This window comes from Candoia aspera, chromosome 10 (genome assembly GCF_035149785.1).
Source record: "Candoia aspera isolate rCanAsp1 chromosome 10, rCanAsp1.hap2, whole genome shotgun sequence".
Lineage (NCBI taxonomy): Eukaryota > Metazoa > Chordata > Lepidosauria > Squamata > Boidae > Candoia > Candoia aspera.
Genome location: NC_086162.1, coordinates 8,629,526 through 8,651,651, shown reverse-complemented (window position 1 = coordinate 8,651,651; position 22,126 = coordinate 8,629,526). Strand labels below are relative to the sequence as shown.

Genomic DNA, 22,126 nt, shown 5'->3' with positions numbered 1-22,126 from the left:
TTACTGCCCAATGTAAAATTGCCTAAACCAAAAATCTATGCCATGCCCCCTAAAGAGTTGGCCACGTTGCGGGAGTTCATTGACAAGAATCTGGCCAGGGGTTTCATTGAGCCAGCCAACTCTCCGGTGGGGGCACCTGTCCTATTTAGACCAAAAAAGGATGATTCCCTGAGGCTATGTACAGATTTCCGTGGGCTCAACGCAGTGTCAATATTAAATAAATATCCTTTGCCCCTCCTCAAAGATATGTTATCACATCTGGCCAGAGGCAAAATTTTCTCAAAACTGGATTTAAGGGAAGCCTATTTCCGCATTCGCATAAGGGAAGGGGACGAGTGGAAAACAGCGTTTAACTATCCTCTAGGGGCTTTTCAATACAAAGTGTTACCTTTTGGGTTGTCGGGAGCACCTGGAGTATTTATGCAGCTTATCAATGAGGTCTTGCATGACCACCTGTTCAAGGGGGTGTTGGTATATCTGGATGATGTATTGATTTATACTGAAACCATGGCAGAACATGTTCACTTGGTGCGTCAAGTGCTGGCTAAACTCAGAAAAGCTGGGTTGTATGCTAAATTATCAAAATGTGATTTTCATCAGTCACGCATTGATTATCTGGGCTACAGGATTTCGGAAGGGGGGATTGAAATGGACCCGGCAAAAGTGGAAGCCATTGTCGCGTGGGAGCCCCCACACACGCGACGCCAATTACAAAGTTTCCTTGGCTTCGCCAATTTCTATCGGGCATTTGCCCAAAATTTTGCAGAAATCGCCCTCCCCCTCACAGACTTATTAAAAACCAAAGCTCAGGGGGACACGCGGCGATCGAAAAATCCAGGCGCACTACTTAAATGGACTCCAGCCTGCCAGTAGGCTTTTGACGCGCTTAAACAGCTGTTCACAACTGAACCCATCCTCAAGCATCCCGACCCAACTAAACCATTTGTAGTGCAGGTCGACGCCTCCGACTTCTCTATCGGAGCCCTTTTGCTCCAAGCTGACCACTCGAGCAGTTTGAAACCCTGTGCATATTTGTCTCGCAAGTTTACCGAGACAGAGAGAAGATGGCATGTTTGGGAAAAAGAGGCTTTCGCTGTAAAAGCAGCCTTGGATACTTGGCGCCATTTATTAGAGGGGGCTTCTCACCCTTTTGAAGTTTGGACTGACCATAAAAATCTTGAAGCCTTAAGCACCAGTCGCAAACTCAGCCCTAAGCAACTCAGATGGGCCGAGTTCTTCAGTCGTTTTGATTTCTCTCTCAAGTTTATCCCGGGGAGGAAAAACTTTTTGGCCGACGCCCTGTCCCGCAGGCCCCAAGATTCCGGCCCCACACCGACTGTCCAGGGCACAGTGTGGACCAAAAACCAATTGGGGTTGGCGGTGACACGCAGTCAAACACGCACCCGCCCAACTCAACAGCCAGCCACTCCTCCGTCTTCCACTCCGGGACAGTTGCCAATTTCCTCAGATTTGCAACAACAGTTTCTTCTTCACTTGAAATCTGATACTTGGTTGCAAGCCAACTTAGATGCTGTTACTTTTGATGGGGATTTTGCATGGAAAAATAATCAGCTTTATGTCCCTGGCGCTTTACGAAAGACGATCCTCCTGCGCTGCCATGATGATAAGTTGGCTGGGCATTTTGGCTACCTTAAGACCCTCCATCTCATCCGACGTCAATTTTGGTGGCCAGCTCTCCTCAGGGATGTTAAAGATTATGTAGCTGCTTGCCCTGTTTGTGCGGCGACTAAGCGCAAAGTTGGAAAACCCCACGGCTTTCTACAACCGGTGGCTACCCCAACCTACCCGTGGCAGGAGATCTCCATGGATTTTATAGTACTTACCCCCCAGTCAACGTAAAACAGTGATTTGGGTGGTCAAAGACTTCTTTTCCAAGCAAGCCCATTTCATCCCCTGCTCGTCCATTCCCACCGCGCAACAGCTGGCACGTTTGTTTCTCATACACGTGTACCGTCTCCACGGGAGCCCCTCCCGTTTGGTGAGTGACAGGGGTTCACAATTCACGTCACAGTTTTGGCGGGCTTTTTTTAAACTTGTTGGCACCAAACAAGCCCTTTCTACGGCATGGCATCCGGAAACGGATGGATCTACGGAAGCTGTCAATTCCACCCTGGAACAATACCTCCGTGCTTTTGTCAATTATCAACAGGACAATTGGGTCGACCTCCTTCCCTTTGCTGAGGTAGCTTATAACAACGCTGTCCACCAGAGCACTGGCCAGGTTCCTTTTAAAGCCGTGTTTGGACGTGATTTCGTCCCAATACCGGAACTCCCACACCCGCAATCTCTCCCTTCCTCTCTCACTGATTGGGCTCAAACTTTAACTGACTCTTGGAAGAAAATTCAACAAGCCTTGCAACATTCACAAGCCTCTTACAAAAAACATGCCGATGCAAAACGTTCCCCCCAGCCCGCATTTAAAGTCGGAGATAAAGTCTATCTCTCCACAAAGTTTATCAAATCTCCACAACCCTCCAAGAAACTTGGTCCTAAGTTCGTTGGTCCGTTCCCTATTGTTGCACAAATCAATCCAGTAACTTTTAAATTAGATTTGCCACATAATCTTAAACGTCTGCATCCTGTTTTTCATTGCAGCTTACTCAAACCGCTCATCCTGTCAGATCGCTAGCATCCCCAACAGGCACCTCCTCCGCCCATTATGATTGACGCCCAGCAACACTTTGAGGTTAAGGACATCCTTGACTCTCATCGCAAACGCTCTACCTTGCAATATCTCATCCGATGGAAACATTTCCCACACCCCGAGTGGGTTGCAGCTCCTGATGTGCGTTCCCCAAATCTCGTCGCTAGATTTCATGCTGCCTATCCCTCTAAACCTGCTCCTTAGCGTTTTTTTTAGGGGGGCAATATGTCACGTTCCTCGTTTCAATGTTCTGTATACATCGTAACGTTTCACATGCCACTCTTCTGATCCGTGTTTGACTGTTGTAACTTTCCAGCCCTGCCAGGCTGTAATCTTTTACTGCGGTTCTGGAATGTATGTTTGGGTTAGTAACTCTATTCAAGGTTGCTTTCCCAGGCCGATGTATGACGATGGTTAACATCTGGGAGGGGGTGGTTGCTACGGTGGGGCGAGGGGCGGGGTTGGGCTGAAGCGAGAGTATTTGATTTGTATTTCGCGCGCTTTTGGTTTATTCTCAGCTTTGTCTGTATCTGCATACTATTCCTTTAATAAATCAGTTATCTTAAAGCCCGGGCTTGTGAGACTGAGTATAGGCAACCTGGAGTAGGCAACCATTACAGACAAGCAATGGGTGGAAGCTCACCAGAGGGAGATCCAACCTGGAAACAAGGAGGAATTTCCTGACAGTGAGAACGGTTAAGCAGTGGGACAGCTTGCCTCCCGGAGTGGTGGGTGCTCCATCGCTGGAGGTTCTCCAGAAAAGATTGGACAACGATTTGTCTGGGATGGTAGGAGGATTCCTGCCTTGGGCTTGGGCAGGGGGTTGGGCTAGAAGACCTCCAAGGTCCCTTCCAACCCTGTGATTCTACGATAATGTACAACCATAAACTCCTACAAACTGGCATAACTTCCAACCCACTAAACCAAACAGAGCCCAGGCAAGATTCAGTAAGGGGACTTCACAGGGGTAGGGGACAGGCAATACCTTTTTGTGGACTGGCAAAGCCAGTTGCAGATGGATCCAGTAGGGGACGCTCAGAGAATCTGGGATCCACTGAGACAGGTCCAGGCAGGTCCACATTTGAAACTCAAGAATCTTTATTCTCAAAGTAACAGGATTGCATCTAGGCTCAAGAGTTCGGGAACCACAGCTAATCCTGGAAGTATTATATAGTGGTTTTTTACTATTTCTGATATTTCTGATATTTTTGAGCATTCAGTTTTTGAATGTTTCCTTTTCTTGGATTTTCAATTCCGCCCCTTTCCCACTAGGTTGCTGGCCTGTTTTGGGATTTAGAGATTAAATAAGCCCCACATCTCCTGGGCCACTGCAGTACTCTAGACCAGTGTTTCTCACTCTTGGCAACTTTAAGATGGGACTTCAATTCCCAGAATTCCCTAGCCAGCATGGCTGGCTAGGGAATTCTGGGAGTTGAAGTCCCCCCATCTTAAAATTGCCAAGGTTAAGAAACACTGCTCTAGACATTGCTTTTTTGTAAAGCTCTCCTTGTAGAAAAGCAGGAACTTAAGAAAGAAGCTGAAATAGCCATCTGATGTGATTTTTATTTATATTTGTAACTGCACTATGATTTACCTTTAGTGACCAGATTCACACATTTTACTATACCACAATGTAGTTTGGTTCTGGATTAGCCCATTTGTGAATCTAGTCCTGGCGGTTTGTAAATAATGATTTATGACTTAAACATGATGAGTAGAACTATGGCTTATTCAATCCATGGGGTGGTGGCTTATTCAGTTGTGGCTTATTCACGCCATGGGGAGATGAATCATGTTGGTTTGGATCACTGTTGATCAGGCATCCCCAGTGGCTGTTGCTAAGGCATCTCCAGGTGGGGCAAGAAGCGTGATGGGAACATGAAGGCAGTAAGCAGAGGACCAGGCCTGCATCAGTGAGGAGGAAATGTTGCTGGCATGACAGAGGATGGGAGGAAGGGGTGGTGGATAGAAAGCCAGTAACAGGAAGGGTCATTCTTCAGCAGAAAGATGATGAAAACCACCCGTTTTTCCTACCACTTGCATATTTCATCCATCACTAATTTCTGAAGAGAAAGCCTCCCACACATGACAAAAAGTAGGGACGGGTTTTGTCAGTGAAGGCATCAGATAAGCTAAACAGAAAAACATGTGTTTGTTATAGTCCCCGTGGGTTGTGGTTTCATTTTTTTGACCAACAAATAGAAACAATTAGTTCAAGGACAAGAGAAGGCTGTTGATCTCTGGAACTGAATGTTCCCTTACGAGAACCTAAACACACACGTCATTCTCCAAGGACATCCAACGTCACCCTTTGGTGAAGCTATCTGAAGTGATGAGGTAGTTTCTAACAAAGGAAATCAAATTGTGGCAGTCACTGCTTTAAAAAGACATCCTGTCCTTTCCCACCCCCTGGGCATAATTCTTGTCCCTCCTCCCAGTGGCCAGGACTTGATGAGGAGGGAGGTAATGAAGGACTTCCAGAGAAGAAATGGCAAACTGAAGACAGCTCCACTACAGGTGGAGCCAATGACTGCAGCGGAATGAAGAGCTGGCGAGTAGACCGGCTCTTTGTAATTCTACTTTGGATAAGGAGAGGACTTGAGATCTCCCACAAGCGCTCCATACAGTTGATCCTTGCGAGGAGACCGCAAGACAGAGGTCTCTGGCGGGTTTAGACCTCTGGGAGACGGGGAACAGCCATCTTGCTCAAACCGTGGTCGGCACCTTTAAAACGACACTGGGTTCGCATATTTCCTTTTCCAATCATTTTCAGAAATGGGTTGTTAACTGCTTTTCAGCTACTAAAAAACCTTTGGATTGACAGGTTTGACAGCACTGGGTGAGTTTCCTTCGATCCTTAGTGAAAGAAAGTTTTAACTACAGGTTTAAGGACTTCAAAAAAATTGCTTTGGGAATAAACAGCAAAAGGGTTTGCTGATTTTGGAAAGTTACAAACAGACTAAGGGGATGACAAGATAAATTTGAAATAAGATTTTGGAATTAATCATAAAGAATCCTTCCTGTGGGAAAATGCTTTTGTTTTGAAATCTTTTTTTAAAAAACATAATAAGGTTTTAAAAATTGGACACTAGAGGGAACTAGAGGGAACAAAAGATTACAATTAAAGGAGAAGGACACATGAACTCAACTTACAATTACAGAATGAAGCAAAATATTCTAACATTGGACATATTGAAGGATATTTTTGAATAATGGATCCAGAAGTCAATTTTAAGAGTGTCTGACTCTATAGATAGACTGTGTTTAAAAGATGTTATGGAACAAGTTTTACCTGATAAGATTGAGATTGATCTGAAAGTAGATTTAAAAATGACAGGCTACAAGAATGATATGGAAAAAGATGCTATACTGGACATACAAAAGAAGCCAGCTGATGTCTTAATAATTAAAAAGGATAGACAAATAAACCAAGAGAGTGACCTGGATAATTTTACTATACTGGATTTACAAAAGAGGCTTGTTAAAACACTTGTTTGAGAGAAGGGACAAAGAAAAAATGAAAAGAAATCAAGTTCTAAGACATTATTTAAAGGAATTAAGTATCAAGATTGTTAAAAGTAAAAGGAAGGAATATAAAGTTGGTTTATTTGATCAAGGTTAAAATAGATATGTTGTTATCTCTGGTAACTCTTAATGGACTTTTGGTAACATCAGGAACTCAACAAGGCTTTGAGGATTTGTTTATAGATAAGGGATGGGATACGGGAAGAAGAAATCATTTGTTGTATTTTAAGAGAAGGTGGTAAGTTACTAAAATTGTTTATACTTGTGATGAATGGGGAAGTAATTTCTTTATATATTTCTTTTCTCTTTACTATATTTTTATTTCTTCTTTCTTTTCTATTTTTTTTTTGCTGCACCTATTTTTTCTTTTTATTCTTTTCTTTCTTTAGTTTGTATTAGTTTGTATTGTTGCAATTGTAATTTTTAACAAAATTACTACAAAAAGAAAAGTAAGGAGCTAATGAAAAGAGCTGGCGTGGAGGAGAGCAAGCAAGCTTACTCAGAGCATACCCACCCAGCCAGCTTCCTCTTGCCTTGTCCACTCAGGAGCCATTTTTCACACTTTGAAAATACAGATCGCTTTTAGCCTGGGTCCATCTGGTTTCTCAAATAGCCTGTCTCTTTGATAAATAACATAAATTAAATTAGACAAGACAAATAAATAGGTTTCTTTTTTTTCCTTTTGCGTTCCCCCTCCTCCCCTTTCTCAGCATCTACCCTTGTCCTCTCCCAGGATGGAAAACAAAAGCAAATAGAATTCGGCAAGTGCCTGAAGCCCCCGAAAGGCCCATCTCACCAGCCGAGAGTTCGAGAAGCAGCAAGAAGGGCAGGATGATTGCGAACGTGTCTGAAATGTTAACCTTTTAATGCAGACCTCAGGACATGACTGGCCCACAAGCTTTTAAGCTCTTTTTAATCCCCTCTGCTGCAAACCGATGCTGCTAACGAGGCCAACAGGTTAGCAACGATCCAGCTTTCTACAGTGTCCAATTCCTCACCCTGCAAGAGGCTTCTCAGCAGTTCTCCAAACCTCGGCCATCATCTTGCTTGCCCACTATCTCCCTGCACACGCTGCTGCTGCAGCAGAAGCTCGCTGAGGAAGGCTACTGCAGCCAAGGTTACTGGACCAGCCTTCCAAGTTCCAAACTAGTTAGCTAACTGGCCCCTCTATGTCTAACAGCAGTCTACCCTGAGGGTTAGTTCAGAGCTGTGCAACTTCAGCCCCCCAAAGCTATACAGGTAATCCTCACTTAACAACCACAATTGGGACTGGAATTTCGGTTGCTAAGCGAATCCAGATGGTTTTATGACTTTTTTGCAGTGGTCATTAAGCAAATCACCACAGGCCTTAAGCAAACCATGTGGTCTAAGTGAATCACATGGTTCCCCATTGATTGTGCTTGTCAGAAGCCGGCTGAGAAGGTCAAAAATGGTAATCACATGACCACAGGGACACTGCAATGGTTGTGTGAGGACCAGCTGTCAGTTTTTTCAGCACCATCGTTAAGTCTGAACTGTCAGTAAACAAATGGTTGTTAAGTGAGTACTACCTGTTCACAGCCCCCAACGGCTTTGGGTATGCCCTCCATAGCCCTTTCTCAAGTTGACCCCAAAGTATAACCAGTAGAATTATAGGAAAACTTTATATTAAATGCCTGGAGAGAAATCCTCAATATTATTCCATTGATTTAATTTCAATGAAATAAAACTGGACTTCATTTTGGGCCCTGGCCCTGGCTGCTTTTTGATCTTAGCATGCCACTCAAAGACCAATGCACCCTTTGTTGGATGCTTTGCCCAAGAGATGTCCTCCAAAGGACTAGAGACTTGGCCACCATGCTTGCAGACTTCCCAAAAGCAGGAAGTTAGCTCTTGAGTGATCCAGCAGGACTCTAGGCTATTATTGCAAAGTAGATGGATACAGTTCCTATTATATGAGGCAGCCATTATTTAATTATGGTCATTAACTAGCATCTAAGTCATGCATTTATAGCAGTGTTTTTCAAACCTGGCAACTTTAAGATGTGTGGACTTTAACTCCCAGAATTCTCCAGCCACCATGCTGGCTGGAGAATTCTGCAAGTTGAAGTCTACACATCTTAAAGTTGCCACGTTTGAAAAACACTGATTTATATTATAGACTCATACCAGAATCTAGTTTGCATAAGATGTTACTGCGTTTCAGGTCAGTATGTTACATGAGCTAGCCTTGGGGCTAAACAAGCTATATTTTTCCACGGTGTGTGAATCCAGCTACTGAACTAGTTCAAACACTGAGCAAAACCATAATGCCTTTTGGGGCTGCCTTAATCTGCTGCATGATTTGTCATATTGCTGATCTGACAAGGACTGCTGAAGAAGCCGTGGCTCTTTCACTGTATGAACCCAGTCATTCTCTCCCTATTCTAGTCCCTTTTATAATTCACTTGAGAATTATAGTGTATCAGAGAATTAAATCAGGACTCACCAGGTTATAACACACTTCAGAGCAGTAAGTGGGAAATAGGGACTGAGTCCATGTAGGTCAAGACTTTTGGATGGCTCTGCCTAAGAACAGGGAAATTTGTGACCCTGCTGTCCTCTGTCTTGCTGTTTCCAGCATAGGTGGTTTATATTTGTTTACAATTGGCTGGGATTAACCTGCTTTAAATTCTTTTATCTCTGCACACTGCCTAGAGTTGCTTCAGCGGTTGAGGCAGCCAATAAACTGATTACACAATTACATAAATAAATAAGGCTGACACCTGAAACTGCCTTAATTTATCTGCAGGCATTAATGCTTTTTGTCAGGAAGTGCCTTCCCAGAGATCAAACGACGAGGGCCAATCAGCCATCTTGTGTGTTGGAGACACACACTTCATTTTTAATGCAAGGAAAAAAATGACAAAGCTCAGGCCTGCATGGGGGGACCTGTCACCAGCCCTGGAAGCAATTAACAAGGTCTAGTGAAAGACTGCAGTTGCTATCCTGCTCTGGGAATGCATTATCCGTAACGTTTTGTTCAATGAAACACCAGACGTGCTCTTTTAACATCAAGGAACAAGGTGTCCCAGGACTAAGTGTACAGCAGCAAGAGATGGCCTCTGCTTGCTTTCCTGCAACATGGGTGTCCACAGTGTGTGTGTGTGAGTGTGTGTGTGTGTGTAGGGGTGAATGCACGTGTGTCAGGCTCCCACCACACAAATGTGCAACTTACATCCTTGCCTCAGATGTCATGATGTCTTTACATCAGTGGTTCTCAACCTCAGCAACTTTAAGATGTGTGGACTTCAACTCCCAGAATTCCCCAGCCAGCTTGCTCAGGGAAGCTGTGTTCTAGGATTCTGGGGAGTGGCACCAGAAATTCAGGCTATGCTTGACTGCTTTAAGGGGTAGGGCAGGAGCTGGGAGCTCCTTCAGAATGAGAAGCTGGTATTTGAAAGGGCTGTGCCACATTTTGGATTTGAAGGCAATCTGCCTCCTCCCAGGAAAAGCCATCTCTGGTTTAAGGGATTGCAGACAAGTGTGAGGTTTGCACACCTACATGCTCAAAAGTACCTTTGACTTTAAGTACCAGGCAGCCTTTGAGTAGCTTGCACAACATATAAGGCTAGGATAAAAATGGGGTCTGGTAGTTTGTGGGTCGGCCTTTTATTGTCTTCTTTGTGTGAACCAGGCCATCTCCTAAGCCAGTGTTTCTCACCTCAGCAACTGTAAGATGAGTGGACTTCAACTCCCAGAATCCCCCAGCCAGCATTGCTGCCTGGGGGATTCTGGGAGTTGACATCCACACACCTTAAAGTTGCTGAGGTGAGAAACACCAATTTACATAATTTTGTCTTCTGTGCAACAATGTCACACCACAGGGTGTGACATTTTGACCTCCCCGTGGCTTATTATGGATGCTGAGGCGGCTTCCAGGAGGCATCTTAATGCAAAGCTTTGTAAATTACAAAGATTTGGGATAAAGTAGCTTGGGGAAGTACAGCGGCCAGTTATTTCGGTTAGTGGCACTCATTTCACAGAATGACATCTATTATCACCTTTTAATTCCTTGGCCCAGATTAGGGAGCTCCTGTTTCTGGACTGTTTCCTCTGGCAACTGAAAAAAAGTAATGGGTAAGAAAAGGGAGAGAGGGGGGAGAACTGAGCACCATCCTTGACAATCTGCTTTAATACTGCCCCCAGCGCTGGGTTTTTGTGTAAGGTATCCTAAAGTTTCACTGTTGGAGCGAGAAATAAAAGTAACCCATTTGCAGGGGAAGAGGATGAGTAATGTGTCCTCAGTTTCAGTTCAGGGCCAAAAAAAAAAGGGGGTGGGTGGGTGGGGGGTACATGGTACTTCTCAGAATTGGATGCCATGCATAAGCTAGAAGCAAGAGGTATTTCATTAGAACGAAAAGAGAACAGTATCAGATGAAACAGCAAGTCGATGACTAACAGATGCAGGCAGCAGTTCAGCCTATTCCCAGGACTCCTTCTACGCTGCGTTGCCCTTCCAAGGACATCAACAGGATGGCATACCACCTTTTCTTAAAGCTCACTTTTGCAGCGAGGAATTTATCCAAATCCTTTAGTCATCACTTCATTTCCCTTCGTTCCCCCACAACAGCAGCAGATGTCCTTCTGGAGGAATGCACTTTAAAAAAAAAAAGTTCTCCAGTTGTTGAGGGGCCCAGGAGGGGTGGCGGTGAGGTAGTAATACCAGTAGAAAGGGCAGCACTTGTGTTTGGTATTTTCTATTCTGGGGAGGAGCGTTAGGTGTTTTAGACTCCTGGAAACTTAATGTGCTATTTTAACATAAGCCTATCTCTTAAAAAACAGTAGAAAATCACACAAGGGATTCTGCTGCATAACCTTGGAGGATTTATTTTATTTTATTTATTATCCCGCCTTTATTATTTTTATCAATAACTCAAGGCGGCGAACATACCTAATACTCCTTCCTCCTCCTTTTTACCTCACAACAACAACCCTGTGAGGTGGGTTGGGCTGAGAGGGAGGGACTGGCCCAAGGTCACCCAGCCGGCTCTCATGCCGAAGGCGGGACTAGAACTCACAGCCTCCTGGTTTCTTAAATAGCAGGCTTGGTGGGGCAAGCAACTGCTTTTGTCCTTCTGTATGCTGATGCTAAAAAGAAGTGAACTGCAGCCATAACTGGAGGGTAAAACTCACTTTTCTCTTAATGGGAAACAATGAATGCATCAATATCGGGGCACTGTCTGAACTCACATCTCAGCTACCTTGTTGAAAACAACAGGTGTGGGCCTGATCAGTGTCTGGATAGTTTGCTGTGGAACGAAGTTGGAGACACGCAGTAATATATCTGCCGACTATAGTTTCAAATGCATACACAGAAAAAGAATTCAATTGCCTGCACTCATCAAACACAACAGCTTCTACTGAAATCTTCATTTTTGGCATAATCTCTTCTTCTTTTTCCCACAGTTAACAACTCTGTTTATTCTGAAAGCCTGATTGCAGAGCCTTGTGTGAATGTGTGTGCGTAGGTTACAAATATTATTCATTTACTTAGTATTTACAGAACAGTGTGCAGCCTGGGATCACTGCCGGGAGACTTTGGAAAAATGAACTTACAATATGTTAAGAACCAGGCAGGATACCACCAGAGGAATGTCTTGGGAGGAACACCTGGAAAAAGTGGCCAGAAGCCTGTTGTGTAATCCTATTTCTCCTCCAGATTTCAAACAGAACATAGTTGTAAACAAGACACTTTTCCTCCAGACTTCCTTTTTTCCCCATTTTCATTGTATACGCTTTAAAATGTACATATTAAATTACATAAAGGGAGAGGCATAATTGAAATAAAGCCCTCCCTCTGTTTTTTTCTTGACTTTAATTCAAGATTCTTGTTTATTTAAAAAAAAATTAAAACAAGAGCATGAGAATGAAGCACAGGGAACCAAAAGGAAAAAAACAAGGTACATATATATTACAGATATATCCTGTTCCACAGTATGAATTTGCCTTTAGAAAAATTAAAATCTTGATTAAAAACACACTGAAACTTTCCAAAATACTGAGGGAAAATAGTTATGTATACATATATACAGTCAGCCTCCATGGTGATGTTAAGACCCAGACACAGGGATCACGATGCTTCAAGCTCGGCCCAAAATACAGCACCGTCTTAGAATGTGACTTAGGCCGAGTAAAGTCCGAAAGGAAAAAACACCTAATTAGAAAAATGCAGGCTCACTTAGTGCTGGAGCCAGAGCTGCAACAACAGATAAGAGCAGAGCAATTTCCCCTGCTCCCCAACTAACACCTGGGGATTCTGGCAGGACAATCATGCCGTTTGTTCTACAATGTTCAGTGTGGCCATTGCCCATCCAGCACAGGACCGTTCCAGACTTGTGCATTGTCTTTGCAGCTGTGCATAGTCTGAAATGTGGCTGGACAGGGCCGCGCAAACCGGCATTTTTTTACCTCTCCAAATACTGGAATATACTTCGGGTTTCTTGAACTGACATGCTGTCAAGTCGCAGTCGTTTAGGAGAAGGCACAGCAATGGGAAGCACAGCTCTTCTCTTGACCTGGAAGATGGCAGGAACTAGTTAGTTCCAAAGATTTCTAGATCATCAGAATCTCATTAATTTAATCAGTTTCTGGAAATATCTCAGTCATTGGCTCCTATAAAAGAACCACTGTGTCCCAAGTTAACAGAAGCCTCCTCATGTAACTTAACCTGGAGCCTCTGATTTGCCTCTAGGTAGTCCTTGACTTATGACCATTTGTTTAATGACGGTCCGAATTTACAACGGCCTCGGAATGGATGCTTAGGTCCTGTCACTTCCGAGCGTCACAAAATGTTGCACCCCCCTGTACGGTCACATGATCACATTTTGGGCACTTGGCAACTGGCTCACATTAGGTTGCAGCATCCCAGAGTCACATGATCGCATTTTGCGACTTTTTTGCCATTTTACGGCAAAAAACGCCCATTGAGGAAGCTGGATTTGCTTAACAACCACAGTGATTTGCTTAATGGCCCATACTTCACTTAACAACCACCGTAAAAATGGTTATAAAATCGGGTCCAGTCAAATGGTGACTTGACTTACAACCACAACAACTTACGATGGAAATTCCAGTCCCAATTGTGGTCATAAGTTGAGGACTGTCTGTAGCCAGTTGAGCACCTGCCCTCTCCAAAACTGAATAACACAATCCAAGCCCAACAGCACTTAAAAGTTATTTAACTAGAGCAGGGTTTCTCAAGGGACGCGGTGGCGCTGTGGGTTAAACCGCTGAGCTGCCGATCGGAAGGTTGGCGGTTCAAAACCGCGCAGTGGAGTGAGCTCCCGTTGCTCGTCCCAGCTCCTGCTCACCTAGCAGTTCGAAAACATGCAAATGTGAGTAGATCAATAGGTACCGCTTCGGCGGGAAGGTAACAGCATTCCGAGTTGTCATGCTGGCCACATGACCCGGAAGTGTCTATGACAACGCCGGCTCCAAGGCTTAGAAACGGAGATGAGCACCGCCCCCTAGAGTCGGACTCGACTGGACTTTACGTCGAGGGAAACCTTTACCTTTACCTTTTAGGGTTTCTCAACCAGGACTCCGTGGAAGCCTAGGATTCTGCGAGAGGTCACTAGAGGTTCCCTGGGAGATCACGATTTATTTAAAAAATTATTTCCAATTTGGGCAACTTCATATTAAAGAGGTAAGTTTCATTCTTTATTTTTAGTTTAAGAACACTGTTAATGCATATAGACAGGCCTACCCAGGAAACAAATATAATAATTTTGTAACTTGTGGCCTATATTTGAGCCTGAATGTGCAGGGGCTCCCTGAGGCCTGAAAAATATTTCAAAGGTCCAAATGGGTCAGGGTCAAAATGTTGAGAGAGCTGAACTAGAGACTACAGCAGGGTTTCTCAACCTTGGCAACTTTAAACGTGTGGACTTCAACTCCTAGAATTCCCCAGCCAGCACATGCCTGTTGAAGTCCACACATCTTAAAGTTGCCAAGGTTGAGAAACACTGAACTACAGGATGTCACCAAGACCTTCATGCTAGGAGAAAAGCCCAGGGCTGAGCAACATGACAGACTGGGCCATAACCCAAGTGGATCAGCACGCAGGTCACACCTTGTTCACAGGCGGGAATAACAGCCCTGCTGTTGACAGCTGGGAAAGTGAGTTAACGGAACACCCAGAAAAAGCCCCACTGCATCAACTAAACATCTGGTGTATACAGCAGATCCAGGAAGCTTGGAAGCAAAGCAAACAACTATCAACTACAGGACCACACAACTGAAAACCTTTGCTTTAATTATCACGAGGGATGTGCAGTACTTTGGATCCAAAACCGAAAACAAGCTTTGGAGCAGGCATGGGCACGCATGCCACACCTATCAAGCTGTCTCTTTTCCAGGGCTTGCATGGTAGCTACGCAATCCCAAGAAAATGCACATTTTGGGCTGCGAAGACTTCAACAGCCTGCCTCTGCCTGCTCCGAAGCACCTTGTTACATCATCAGATTGCCGATTCCCATTGAAGCAACCATGCTCTGCAGTTGGATGGGAATTTCTCCAAAGTGGTGATTGGCTGGGTCAGCATGCCTAGCCATGGAGTGCCTAAGCTCACCTCTAACAGCAAGCAGGGATTTTCAGCCACCAAGAGACAAAAGTTGCCCCTTTGAAGTCACAGGATAGGGACATCCCCTGTCTATGGGCAGCTGCTGCTCTTCCCACAGTATGAAAGCATCTCAATCTACTTGCCAGCCAAAGGAACAATTGTGAATCAAACTGTTCTACCTGGGGAACACGGGGCCTAGAGCAGGGTTTCTCAGCCAGGGTTCCGTGGCACCCGAGGGTTCCGCAAGAGGTCGCTCGGGGTTCCCTGGGAGATCATGCTTTATTCAAAAAATTATTTCCAATTCGGGCAACTTCACCTTAAAGAGCCAAGTTTCATTCTTTATTTTTGGTTTAAGAACATGGTTAATGCATATTATATATAGGCCTACTCATTTTTTTTTTAATCGTATGGTGTAGCAGTTCAGTGTTCATGCTGCTTTTTTTCTTGCTAGGAAATCCTTGTGAGGTCCAGCAGCCAGATGTGTGGACTATTTAGCCGTGACAAGTCACATTGCCCGGGGTGCACGAGGAGGCTAGTCTGCATTGCACCGAGTTGGGCTGAGAGAGAGTGACTGGCCCAAGGTCACCCAGCCGGCTGTCATGCCTAAGGCGGGACTAGAATTCACAGACTCCTGGTTTCTAGCCCAGAACCTTAACCACTAGACCAGACTGGCTCTCAGGCCTACCCATGAAACGAATTGACTAATTTTGTAACTTCTGGCCTATATCTGAATGTGCAGGGGTTCCCCGAGGCCTGAAAAATACTTCAAGGATCCCTCCAGGGTCAAAAGGTTGAGAAAGGCTGGGAGGGAGGGAGGGAGGGAGGATTTCATAGATGGATGGGTGGATGGACAGATATAAAATAAATAAAAACAAAACACAACTTAAGTAACAGATTCCCCTCAAATAAACCAGATTTCTACCTGGGGCTTGGCCTTCTCCCTCATCTCCTCGCTCTTAACTGGGGACAGTGTCTGGAAGACAAAATTCCGCGAGTTCCTCGGGGCATTTGGGTTGAGATCAGACATGGCTGCCAACTTCTGCAAGACTGCTTTAGGCTGGTTCAGCAGGGATCCATTCTTCAGCTGTCAAGTGGAAAGAAAAGTACCTGAAGACATGCATTCCAGCAGCACAACTGAATATTGTTTCAGCCTTCAGGAATGTCGACAGTCACCTTGTTCTGTCTCATAGGCACAGTAAATAAGGAAGAGCAGCAAAAAAAAAACCCTAACACTTCAATTAATTCCTTTGTTTCTTAATTTATGACAGCCGTGGTAGAAACATGTCAGGAACATATGACCAGTGCAGTAGTGAGAGAGGCAGCAAGTCCATTGATTCATTAACCAGGTTTGTCTACTTTACTAGCAGCAATTCTCCACAGCCTTGCTCTCAGATTCTGCGACTGGAGAAAAACAGGGTTGAACCTGGGACATTTTTCATGGGAAGCACATGGCTCAGCAATAGACAGACAAGCTTCCTCACACAGCCAAAGCCATCTGTGGTACCCCAACCCCTGGGGGCAATCTGGTATCTATTACCGGAGAAAGCAGGCCCACCTCTATTAAAAAGAAAGCTTTCTATGGGCAGTACGAATTTAAACAAGAAATCATCCCTCCTCAGATGATACTAACCTGTGGTTTGCTGCCAAGCTGGAAAGTTTCAAATGGATTTCTGGGTAGTGATTTAATTTCCTGAACAGCTACTGCAGAGGTTGCTAGGAGGGCAAAGGGAAAAAAAGAGAGAAAAAAAGCTTTTCAGAAGGCAAACCAGCAACAACAAAAAATGTTATTATCTGCCACTTCCTTGGTCATTTGCACTGTGCAGAAGCAGAAAGATTTCACATTTGGAGAAACTGCAAATGTGTGGGCACTCACAGTATTTGGCAAGGGAAGTTACCAACGAGCATAATATCCAGGGCATTCACCCCCACCTACAGTCATACATATTGCTACCCTTAGATTGTGCTGCTGCTTCTGCAGTTCAAAAACATATTCCTAAATGTTTTTATCTTATGGTTTTTAAATGGGAGATAGGCATCCTCAGATATGCTCAGGCTCAGAAGAATTACATTTTATAAACTAAGGAATCCCAGCTGTTGCTGAAAACAGGTTTGAGGAAAGGAGGAAATCCCCATGATACAAACGTCCAAATGTTTCAGAAATATTATCAGAGGAGTGGCTACAAGTGTGTTTCCGGACATAAGGAAAACAGTTGATTTCAAACCTTGAATCTAAACCAGTGTTTCTCAACCTTAGCATCTTTAAGATGTGTGGACTTCAACTCCCAGAATTCCCCAGCCAGCATCCTGGCTAGGGAATTTTGGGAATTTAATGCATCTTAAAGTTGAACCACCTCCTCCTAATGGAACTGAGAAAAACCAGGGAGGTGTGCAACAGGGTCCCTTTTAGATCTCTTTTAGATCACCACTTTTAGAGAGGCATGTGGCAACTTCAGGGGATGTTCTTTTCAATGGTGCTACCCTACTTGTGAAACGCCCTTTCCAGGCCACTGAAGAAGTCATTGATGTTAGCATAGTTCAAGCACTAGATTAAAGCCATTATTTCTATCAAAGTTTTCTATGGCTACTGTTGATATGCTGGCACTGCAGGTGTTTGTATCATCCTGGGCTGCCTTATTGTAACAGAATTCCCTTTATTTTTGTACAGTGGTATGAAGGAATCTTTCCCTAGCTATTTTTTTTAATCCATTCAATTGTGTCTAATTCTCGGGAACTGCCTGGACAAGTCCCTGCAGTTTTCTTGGCAGGTTTTTCAGAAGGAGCCATTGCCTCCTTCCCAGGGCTGAGAGAGAGTGACTGGCCCAGGGTCACCGAGCTGGCTTTGTGCCTAAGGTGCGACTAGAACTCACATCTCCCAGTTTCTAGCCTGGTGCCTTCACCACTACACAAAACTGGCTCTCTATTTCCCTAGCTCCATCACCTCCACAGTTCAAAAATACCAAGACGGGTAAGGCAACATTAAGAACCATTTTCTGCCAAGATGGGAAGGGTTGTATTCAAAATCAGGTGGGTTTTGTGAGCTGACATTTTATTAACAAGTGTCACTTTTTAATCTATCAAGATTTAAAATAAATTAACAACTTCTGGTGGCTGCTCTTAACATTGAGGGAGGGAAGCCAGGGATACAAAGAAAAGGACAATGATCCAAAATGAGTAAGCCTGAATCACACTTATTCGGCTGGAAGGAGGAGAGGCACACACAAAACATTTTTTTTTTTAAACCTAGAAGAAAACCGACATAGTTTGTGTGTGGGTTTCCCCCATTCAATATACGTGATTCAGGCTTACTCGTTTTAGATAGTTGGCCAAGAGAGTGAGTTTAGGGTTGTTCATTTTTTAAACTATGGTAAGCTTATTAAACAGGGACGCAGTGGCGCTGCGGGTTAAACCGCTGAGCTGCCGATCGGAAGGTCGGCGGTTCGAGACCGCGCGGCGGGGTAAGCTCCCGTTGCTCGTCCCAGCTCCTGCTCACCTAGCAGTTCGAAAACATGCAAATGTGAGTAGATCAATAGGTACCGCTTCGGCGGGAAGGTAACGGCGTTCCGTGTCGTCATGCTGGCCACATGACCCGGAAAATGTCTACGGACAACGCCGGCTCTAAGGCTTAGAAACGGAGATGAGCACCGCCCCCTAGAGTCGGACACGACTGGACTTTATGTCGAGGGAAACCTTTACCTTTACCTTAAGCTTATTAAATTTGCTATAAGTTTGATTTGCTTCCTGGATCTCTAGGATCATCTCCTCCAATCAATTTTTGTCCCACCCGATGGAGCATCAGGGAACATCTATTAATAGTCACCCATTTCTAGGAGATTACAGGGAGGGAGATCTGAAGATGTTTTTCTGATTTAATTCCTGACTCCTAGAGTCTAGTCAGGTCCTACCTTGTTAGGCTTCAAGATATAACAGAACTGTTTAAGGCAGGGTTTCTCAACCAGAGTTCCGTGGCCCCCTTGGGTTCTGTGAGAGGTCACTCAGGGTTCCCTGGGAGATCATGATTTATTAAAAAATTTATTTCAAATTCTGGCAACTCCACATTGAAGAGGCAAGTCTCATTCTTTATTTTCAGTTTAAGAACACTGTTCATGCATCTATACAGGCCTATGCATGAAACAAATATATTAATTTTATAACTTCGGCCTGTATTTGAACCTGAATGTGCAGGGGTTCCCCGAGGCCTGAAAAATATTTCAAGGGTTCCTCCAGGGTGAGAAGACTGAGAAAGGCTGGTTTAAGGGAACATCTGAGATACCAGTGTCACTTTCAATTTTTATTGCTTTTTTCATTAGTTGTTTTATGATTTTTTCCCATGTTTCAATTATTAATTTTTGTTTTGTGGTTGACATAACCTGCCAGGAGTCTCTCAACTGTAACAAGTTAAAAATAATCCCATCAATCAATCAATCAAATGGCAAGAAAAGTATATCAGTGATTTTTGGCAATTGCACAATTGAAATTCAGAGATGATTTGAAGAAAGATCCTGAGAACATAAAGAGCGATGGGGTAAACATGTGGATTGCCCTGCCTTGATTTTTTTTAAAATGGCAGTTTAAAAAAAAAAGTCCAAAAAATCATCGAATGTAGGACTTCTTTGTTAAGGTGTAATTCTGCCCTTCAGAAAGGAGAAAAGAAACATACCTTTCTTTTGTAATGACTTGTTGGTGACCTTCTTGGCCAGTCTCATGAACTGGCTGTCCTCATCAACATCTTCTTCTTCTCCTTCCTTGGACTGTGAATAAGCAGAACTTTTATTAGGCAAAGTAGCAAGAAATAAAGAAAGAGGAAGAAAAAAGTATTGAACAAAACCATTGTATGCTAGTCTGCATTAAGCTTTAAAAATACTTTAGGAGTGTCTGTGGGAACAAACCCATTTTTGCCATCAAATAGGGAATGGCAAAACATTCCACTCTCAGACAGAACACAGTTCAAGACGTTTGAGTCTGATTTATGTTCTGGGTTTAAAGATTTAAACATAATTATTTATTTATAAGAGTTATATGGCCACCCATGTTATGTAAAATAACCTTGGGCGGCTCATAAAAAGAACAACAACAACCCAAAAAGAACAATAAAACCAGCAACAAACAACTTCCCACATCCCAAAACAACACTCCCTCATATATTAAAATTCACATTTATTGGGCCCCAGCCTCACCCTGGCCCAATGCTAGGCCGTATCTCTTAAATATGTCCTGAGTGCACACACGTATATGAGATACTCCTAAAAAAATCCAGGTTGTTATTATTATTGTTTGGACACATTATTTGAAGACCAAGTACTCCAAAGAAGTCTATCATTCTGGGAAAGGAGGAGGAAAAGAGAAGAGGATGACCAGCAGCAACACGGATAGACTCAACAGAAGACCTAAAGGCCAGGTTGAGGAGAGATCATCCTGGACAAGATATATCTATGTGGTTGCTACAGTCAACACTGACTTGATGGAATATAATCAATCAATCAATCAATCATTACAGTTGAAATGCTACAATCTGAATACTCTTTGAGTTGCTTTGAAAGCTATTGCTATGCAGTTGATAGAACAATGGGGATCAACCAGGCCAGTTTATTTAAGCGTTTGTGAATTCCTACAGAGATCTTAGTCTATAATGCCTGATGGAAAGTTATTTTATACCTGATAAAACATGTTTTTACTAGAGATTATTATCTGTGAAATATAATAAAAAGAAGGAATACAATTATCTGAACATCATTCTCATCTCACATGGAGGCTTTGCACAGGAGAATCGTCAAACTAGCAATCATCCAGGCTAGCTGTATCTATTTTCTTTGCTAAAATCTGTATCAGCCTTCCCTCCTAGACCATAAGGGAAGCTCGACATATTGCTATCTCCTCTAATTTACCTCCACAACTACAACCCTGTAAGGTATTTTGGCTGAGTGATAATGACTGCCCTCAAATGATCTGCAGAGCTTTCATGGCTGACTCCAATATGGATCACCTCAGTTCCCAGGTCCAGTCCCAGTCTCAAAGGCCGCGTTTCTTCCTCTCTCTCTCAGGGGCTGCATTCCTGCAGGAATGTTCAGCTGCTGGACTGATGCAAAGAGTGGGTCCAGAATTTTTTTTTTTTTAATATAGGTGCCATCATTTATTTTCTCTTTTTGACATCCCATTTTAAAAGTCTTTCTCCTTGATGCTCTCTTTCCTCTGTTCCTCTCACATAATAGACTGTTGGGGAAGAAACAGGGTTTTTTTTCCCCCAATATCTAAATTACTTGCTAGCAAAGAGCTTTTGAAATTAGGCTGAGGACCATGTGAACTTATGCCAGGGGCTCTTTTGGGTCTCTAAGCTATGGCACAGGTTCTCCTGGCCCGCTCTGGGGACTACGTGAATTGGTACTATGCTGGTTACCTGTTCCCGAAACCACTGCTCTCGTTCAAAGCGCTCCTTCCTCCACTTGGTCTCTGTCTCTTCAAGGTGATTTTCATTCTCGTCCCCACTGTCGGCATCCTTGTGAAGAGCATCCCCCTGGGAAATATCATCTGAGAAGGCACACGGAAGGAAAATGAGCTCTTGCCCCCTATGCCTCAGTGTTCCTTTTAGGAGAAGAAAGGGTGATTTCGGAAAAAGCATCTGGACCCAGAGGAGAAGGTGTGAGGACTGTGACCGGGGCAAAGGGATAATGGATGGAGGGTGGAAAAGGGTCAACCCAGAGAATGCTTATTAAGGAAGCCTGAGACACCAGTGTGTCCTGACTTAAGCAAAAAACCACGCTGAGACAAGGAATTAGTCTCTAGTGTTTATTATATGCTCTAGTAGACAGAAAATCCTACCAGACTGAAAAAGCGTGGGAAACCCAGACAGATAAACCCCAAAACTCAAGGTGGGTCTGCTCTGAGTTTCTTTGAAGGACAGTTCAAAGCCTCTAAACTACGCATGCGTTTTCCCCCCTGGATAGGGGCCCCCTCCTGCTCACCATCCATACTCATGACACAGTGCAGTTGGTAAGTGACCAGTTCATGAAGAAGTGTGTTTGTTTGCTTAAAGCAGTGTTCCTCAATCTTGGCTACTTTAAGATGGGTGGACTTCAACTCCCAGAATTCCCCAGCCAGCTTTGGTTTGGTTTAGGATGCTCACGGTTTCCCAGTTCCCATGGACAGACTCAACCATACTTTCAACTGGGAAACTGAGCATCCTAAACCAAGCCAAATCCAAAAACGCCAGAGAATTCCTGGAGGCCTGGCACTCAGACAAAGCAGCCATCAACAGACACATAGCGGTAAACAACATTTACATACCATTCAAAAGAGACAACAGGAAGGCCAGAAGACCAGGACACTCCCTTGCCAGCAATCAACATCCAGATATGCAAAAA

At 43.9% G+C, this 22,126-nt stretch overlaps 1 protein-coding gene across 1 annotated transcript in view; it reads right to left on the bottom strand.

Annotated features, from left to right (window-relative positions):
• Nucleotides 1-11,679: 11,679 nt before the first annotated feature.
• The window catches only part of CLSPN (claspin), a 38,254-nt gene continuing 27,807 nt past the window's right edge, over nt 11,680-22,126 (bottom strand). The window contains exons 21-25 of the mRNA XM_063312081.1: nt 21,163-21,293; nt 19,429-19,519; nt 16,402-16,484; nt 15,694-15,855; nt 11,680-12,726 (exon numbers count right to left, since the gene is read on the bottom strand). Of these exons, the coding sequence (XP_063168151.1) occupies nt 12,616-12,726; nt 15,694-15,855; nt 16,402-16,484; nt 19,429-19,519; nt 21,163-21,293 (578 nt within the window). The 3' untranslated portion in view covers nt 11,680-12,615. The remainder of the gene's footprint in view (nt 12,727-15,693; nt 15,856-16,401; nt 16,485-19,428; nt 19,520-21,162; nt 21,294-22,126) is intronic.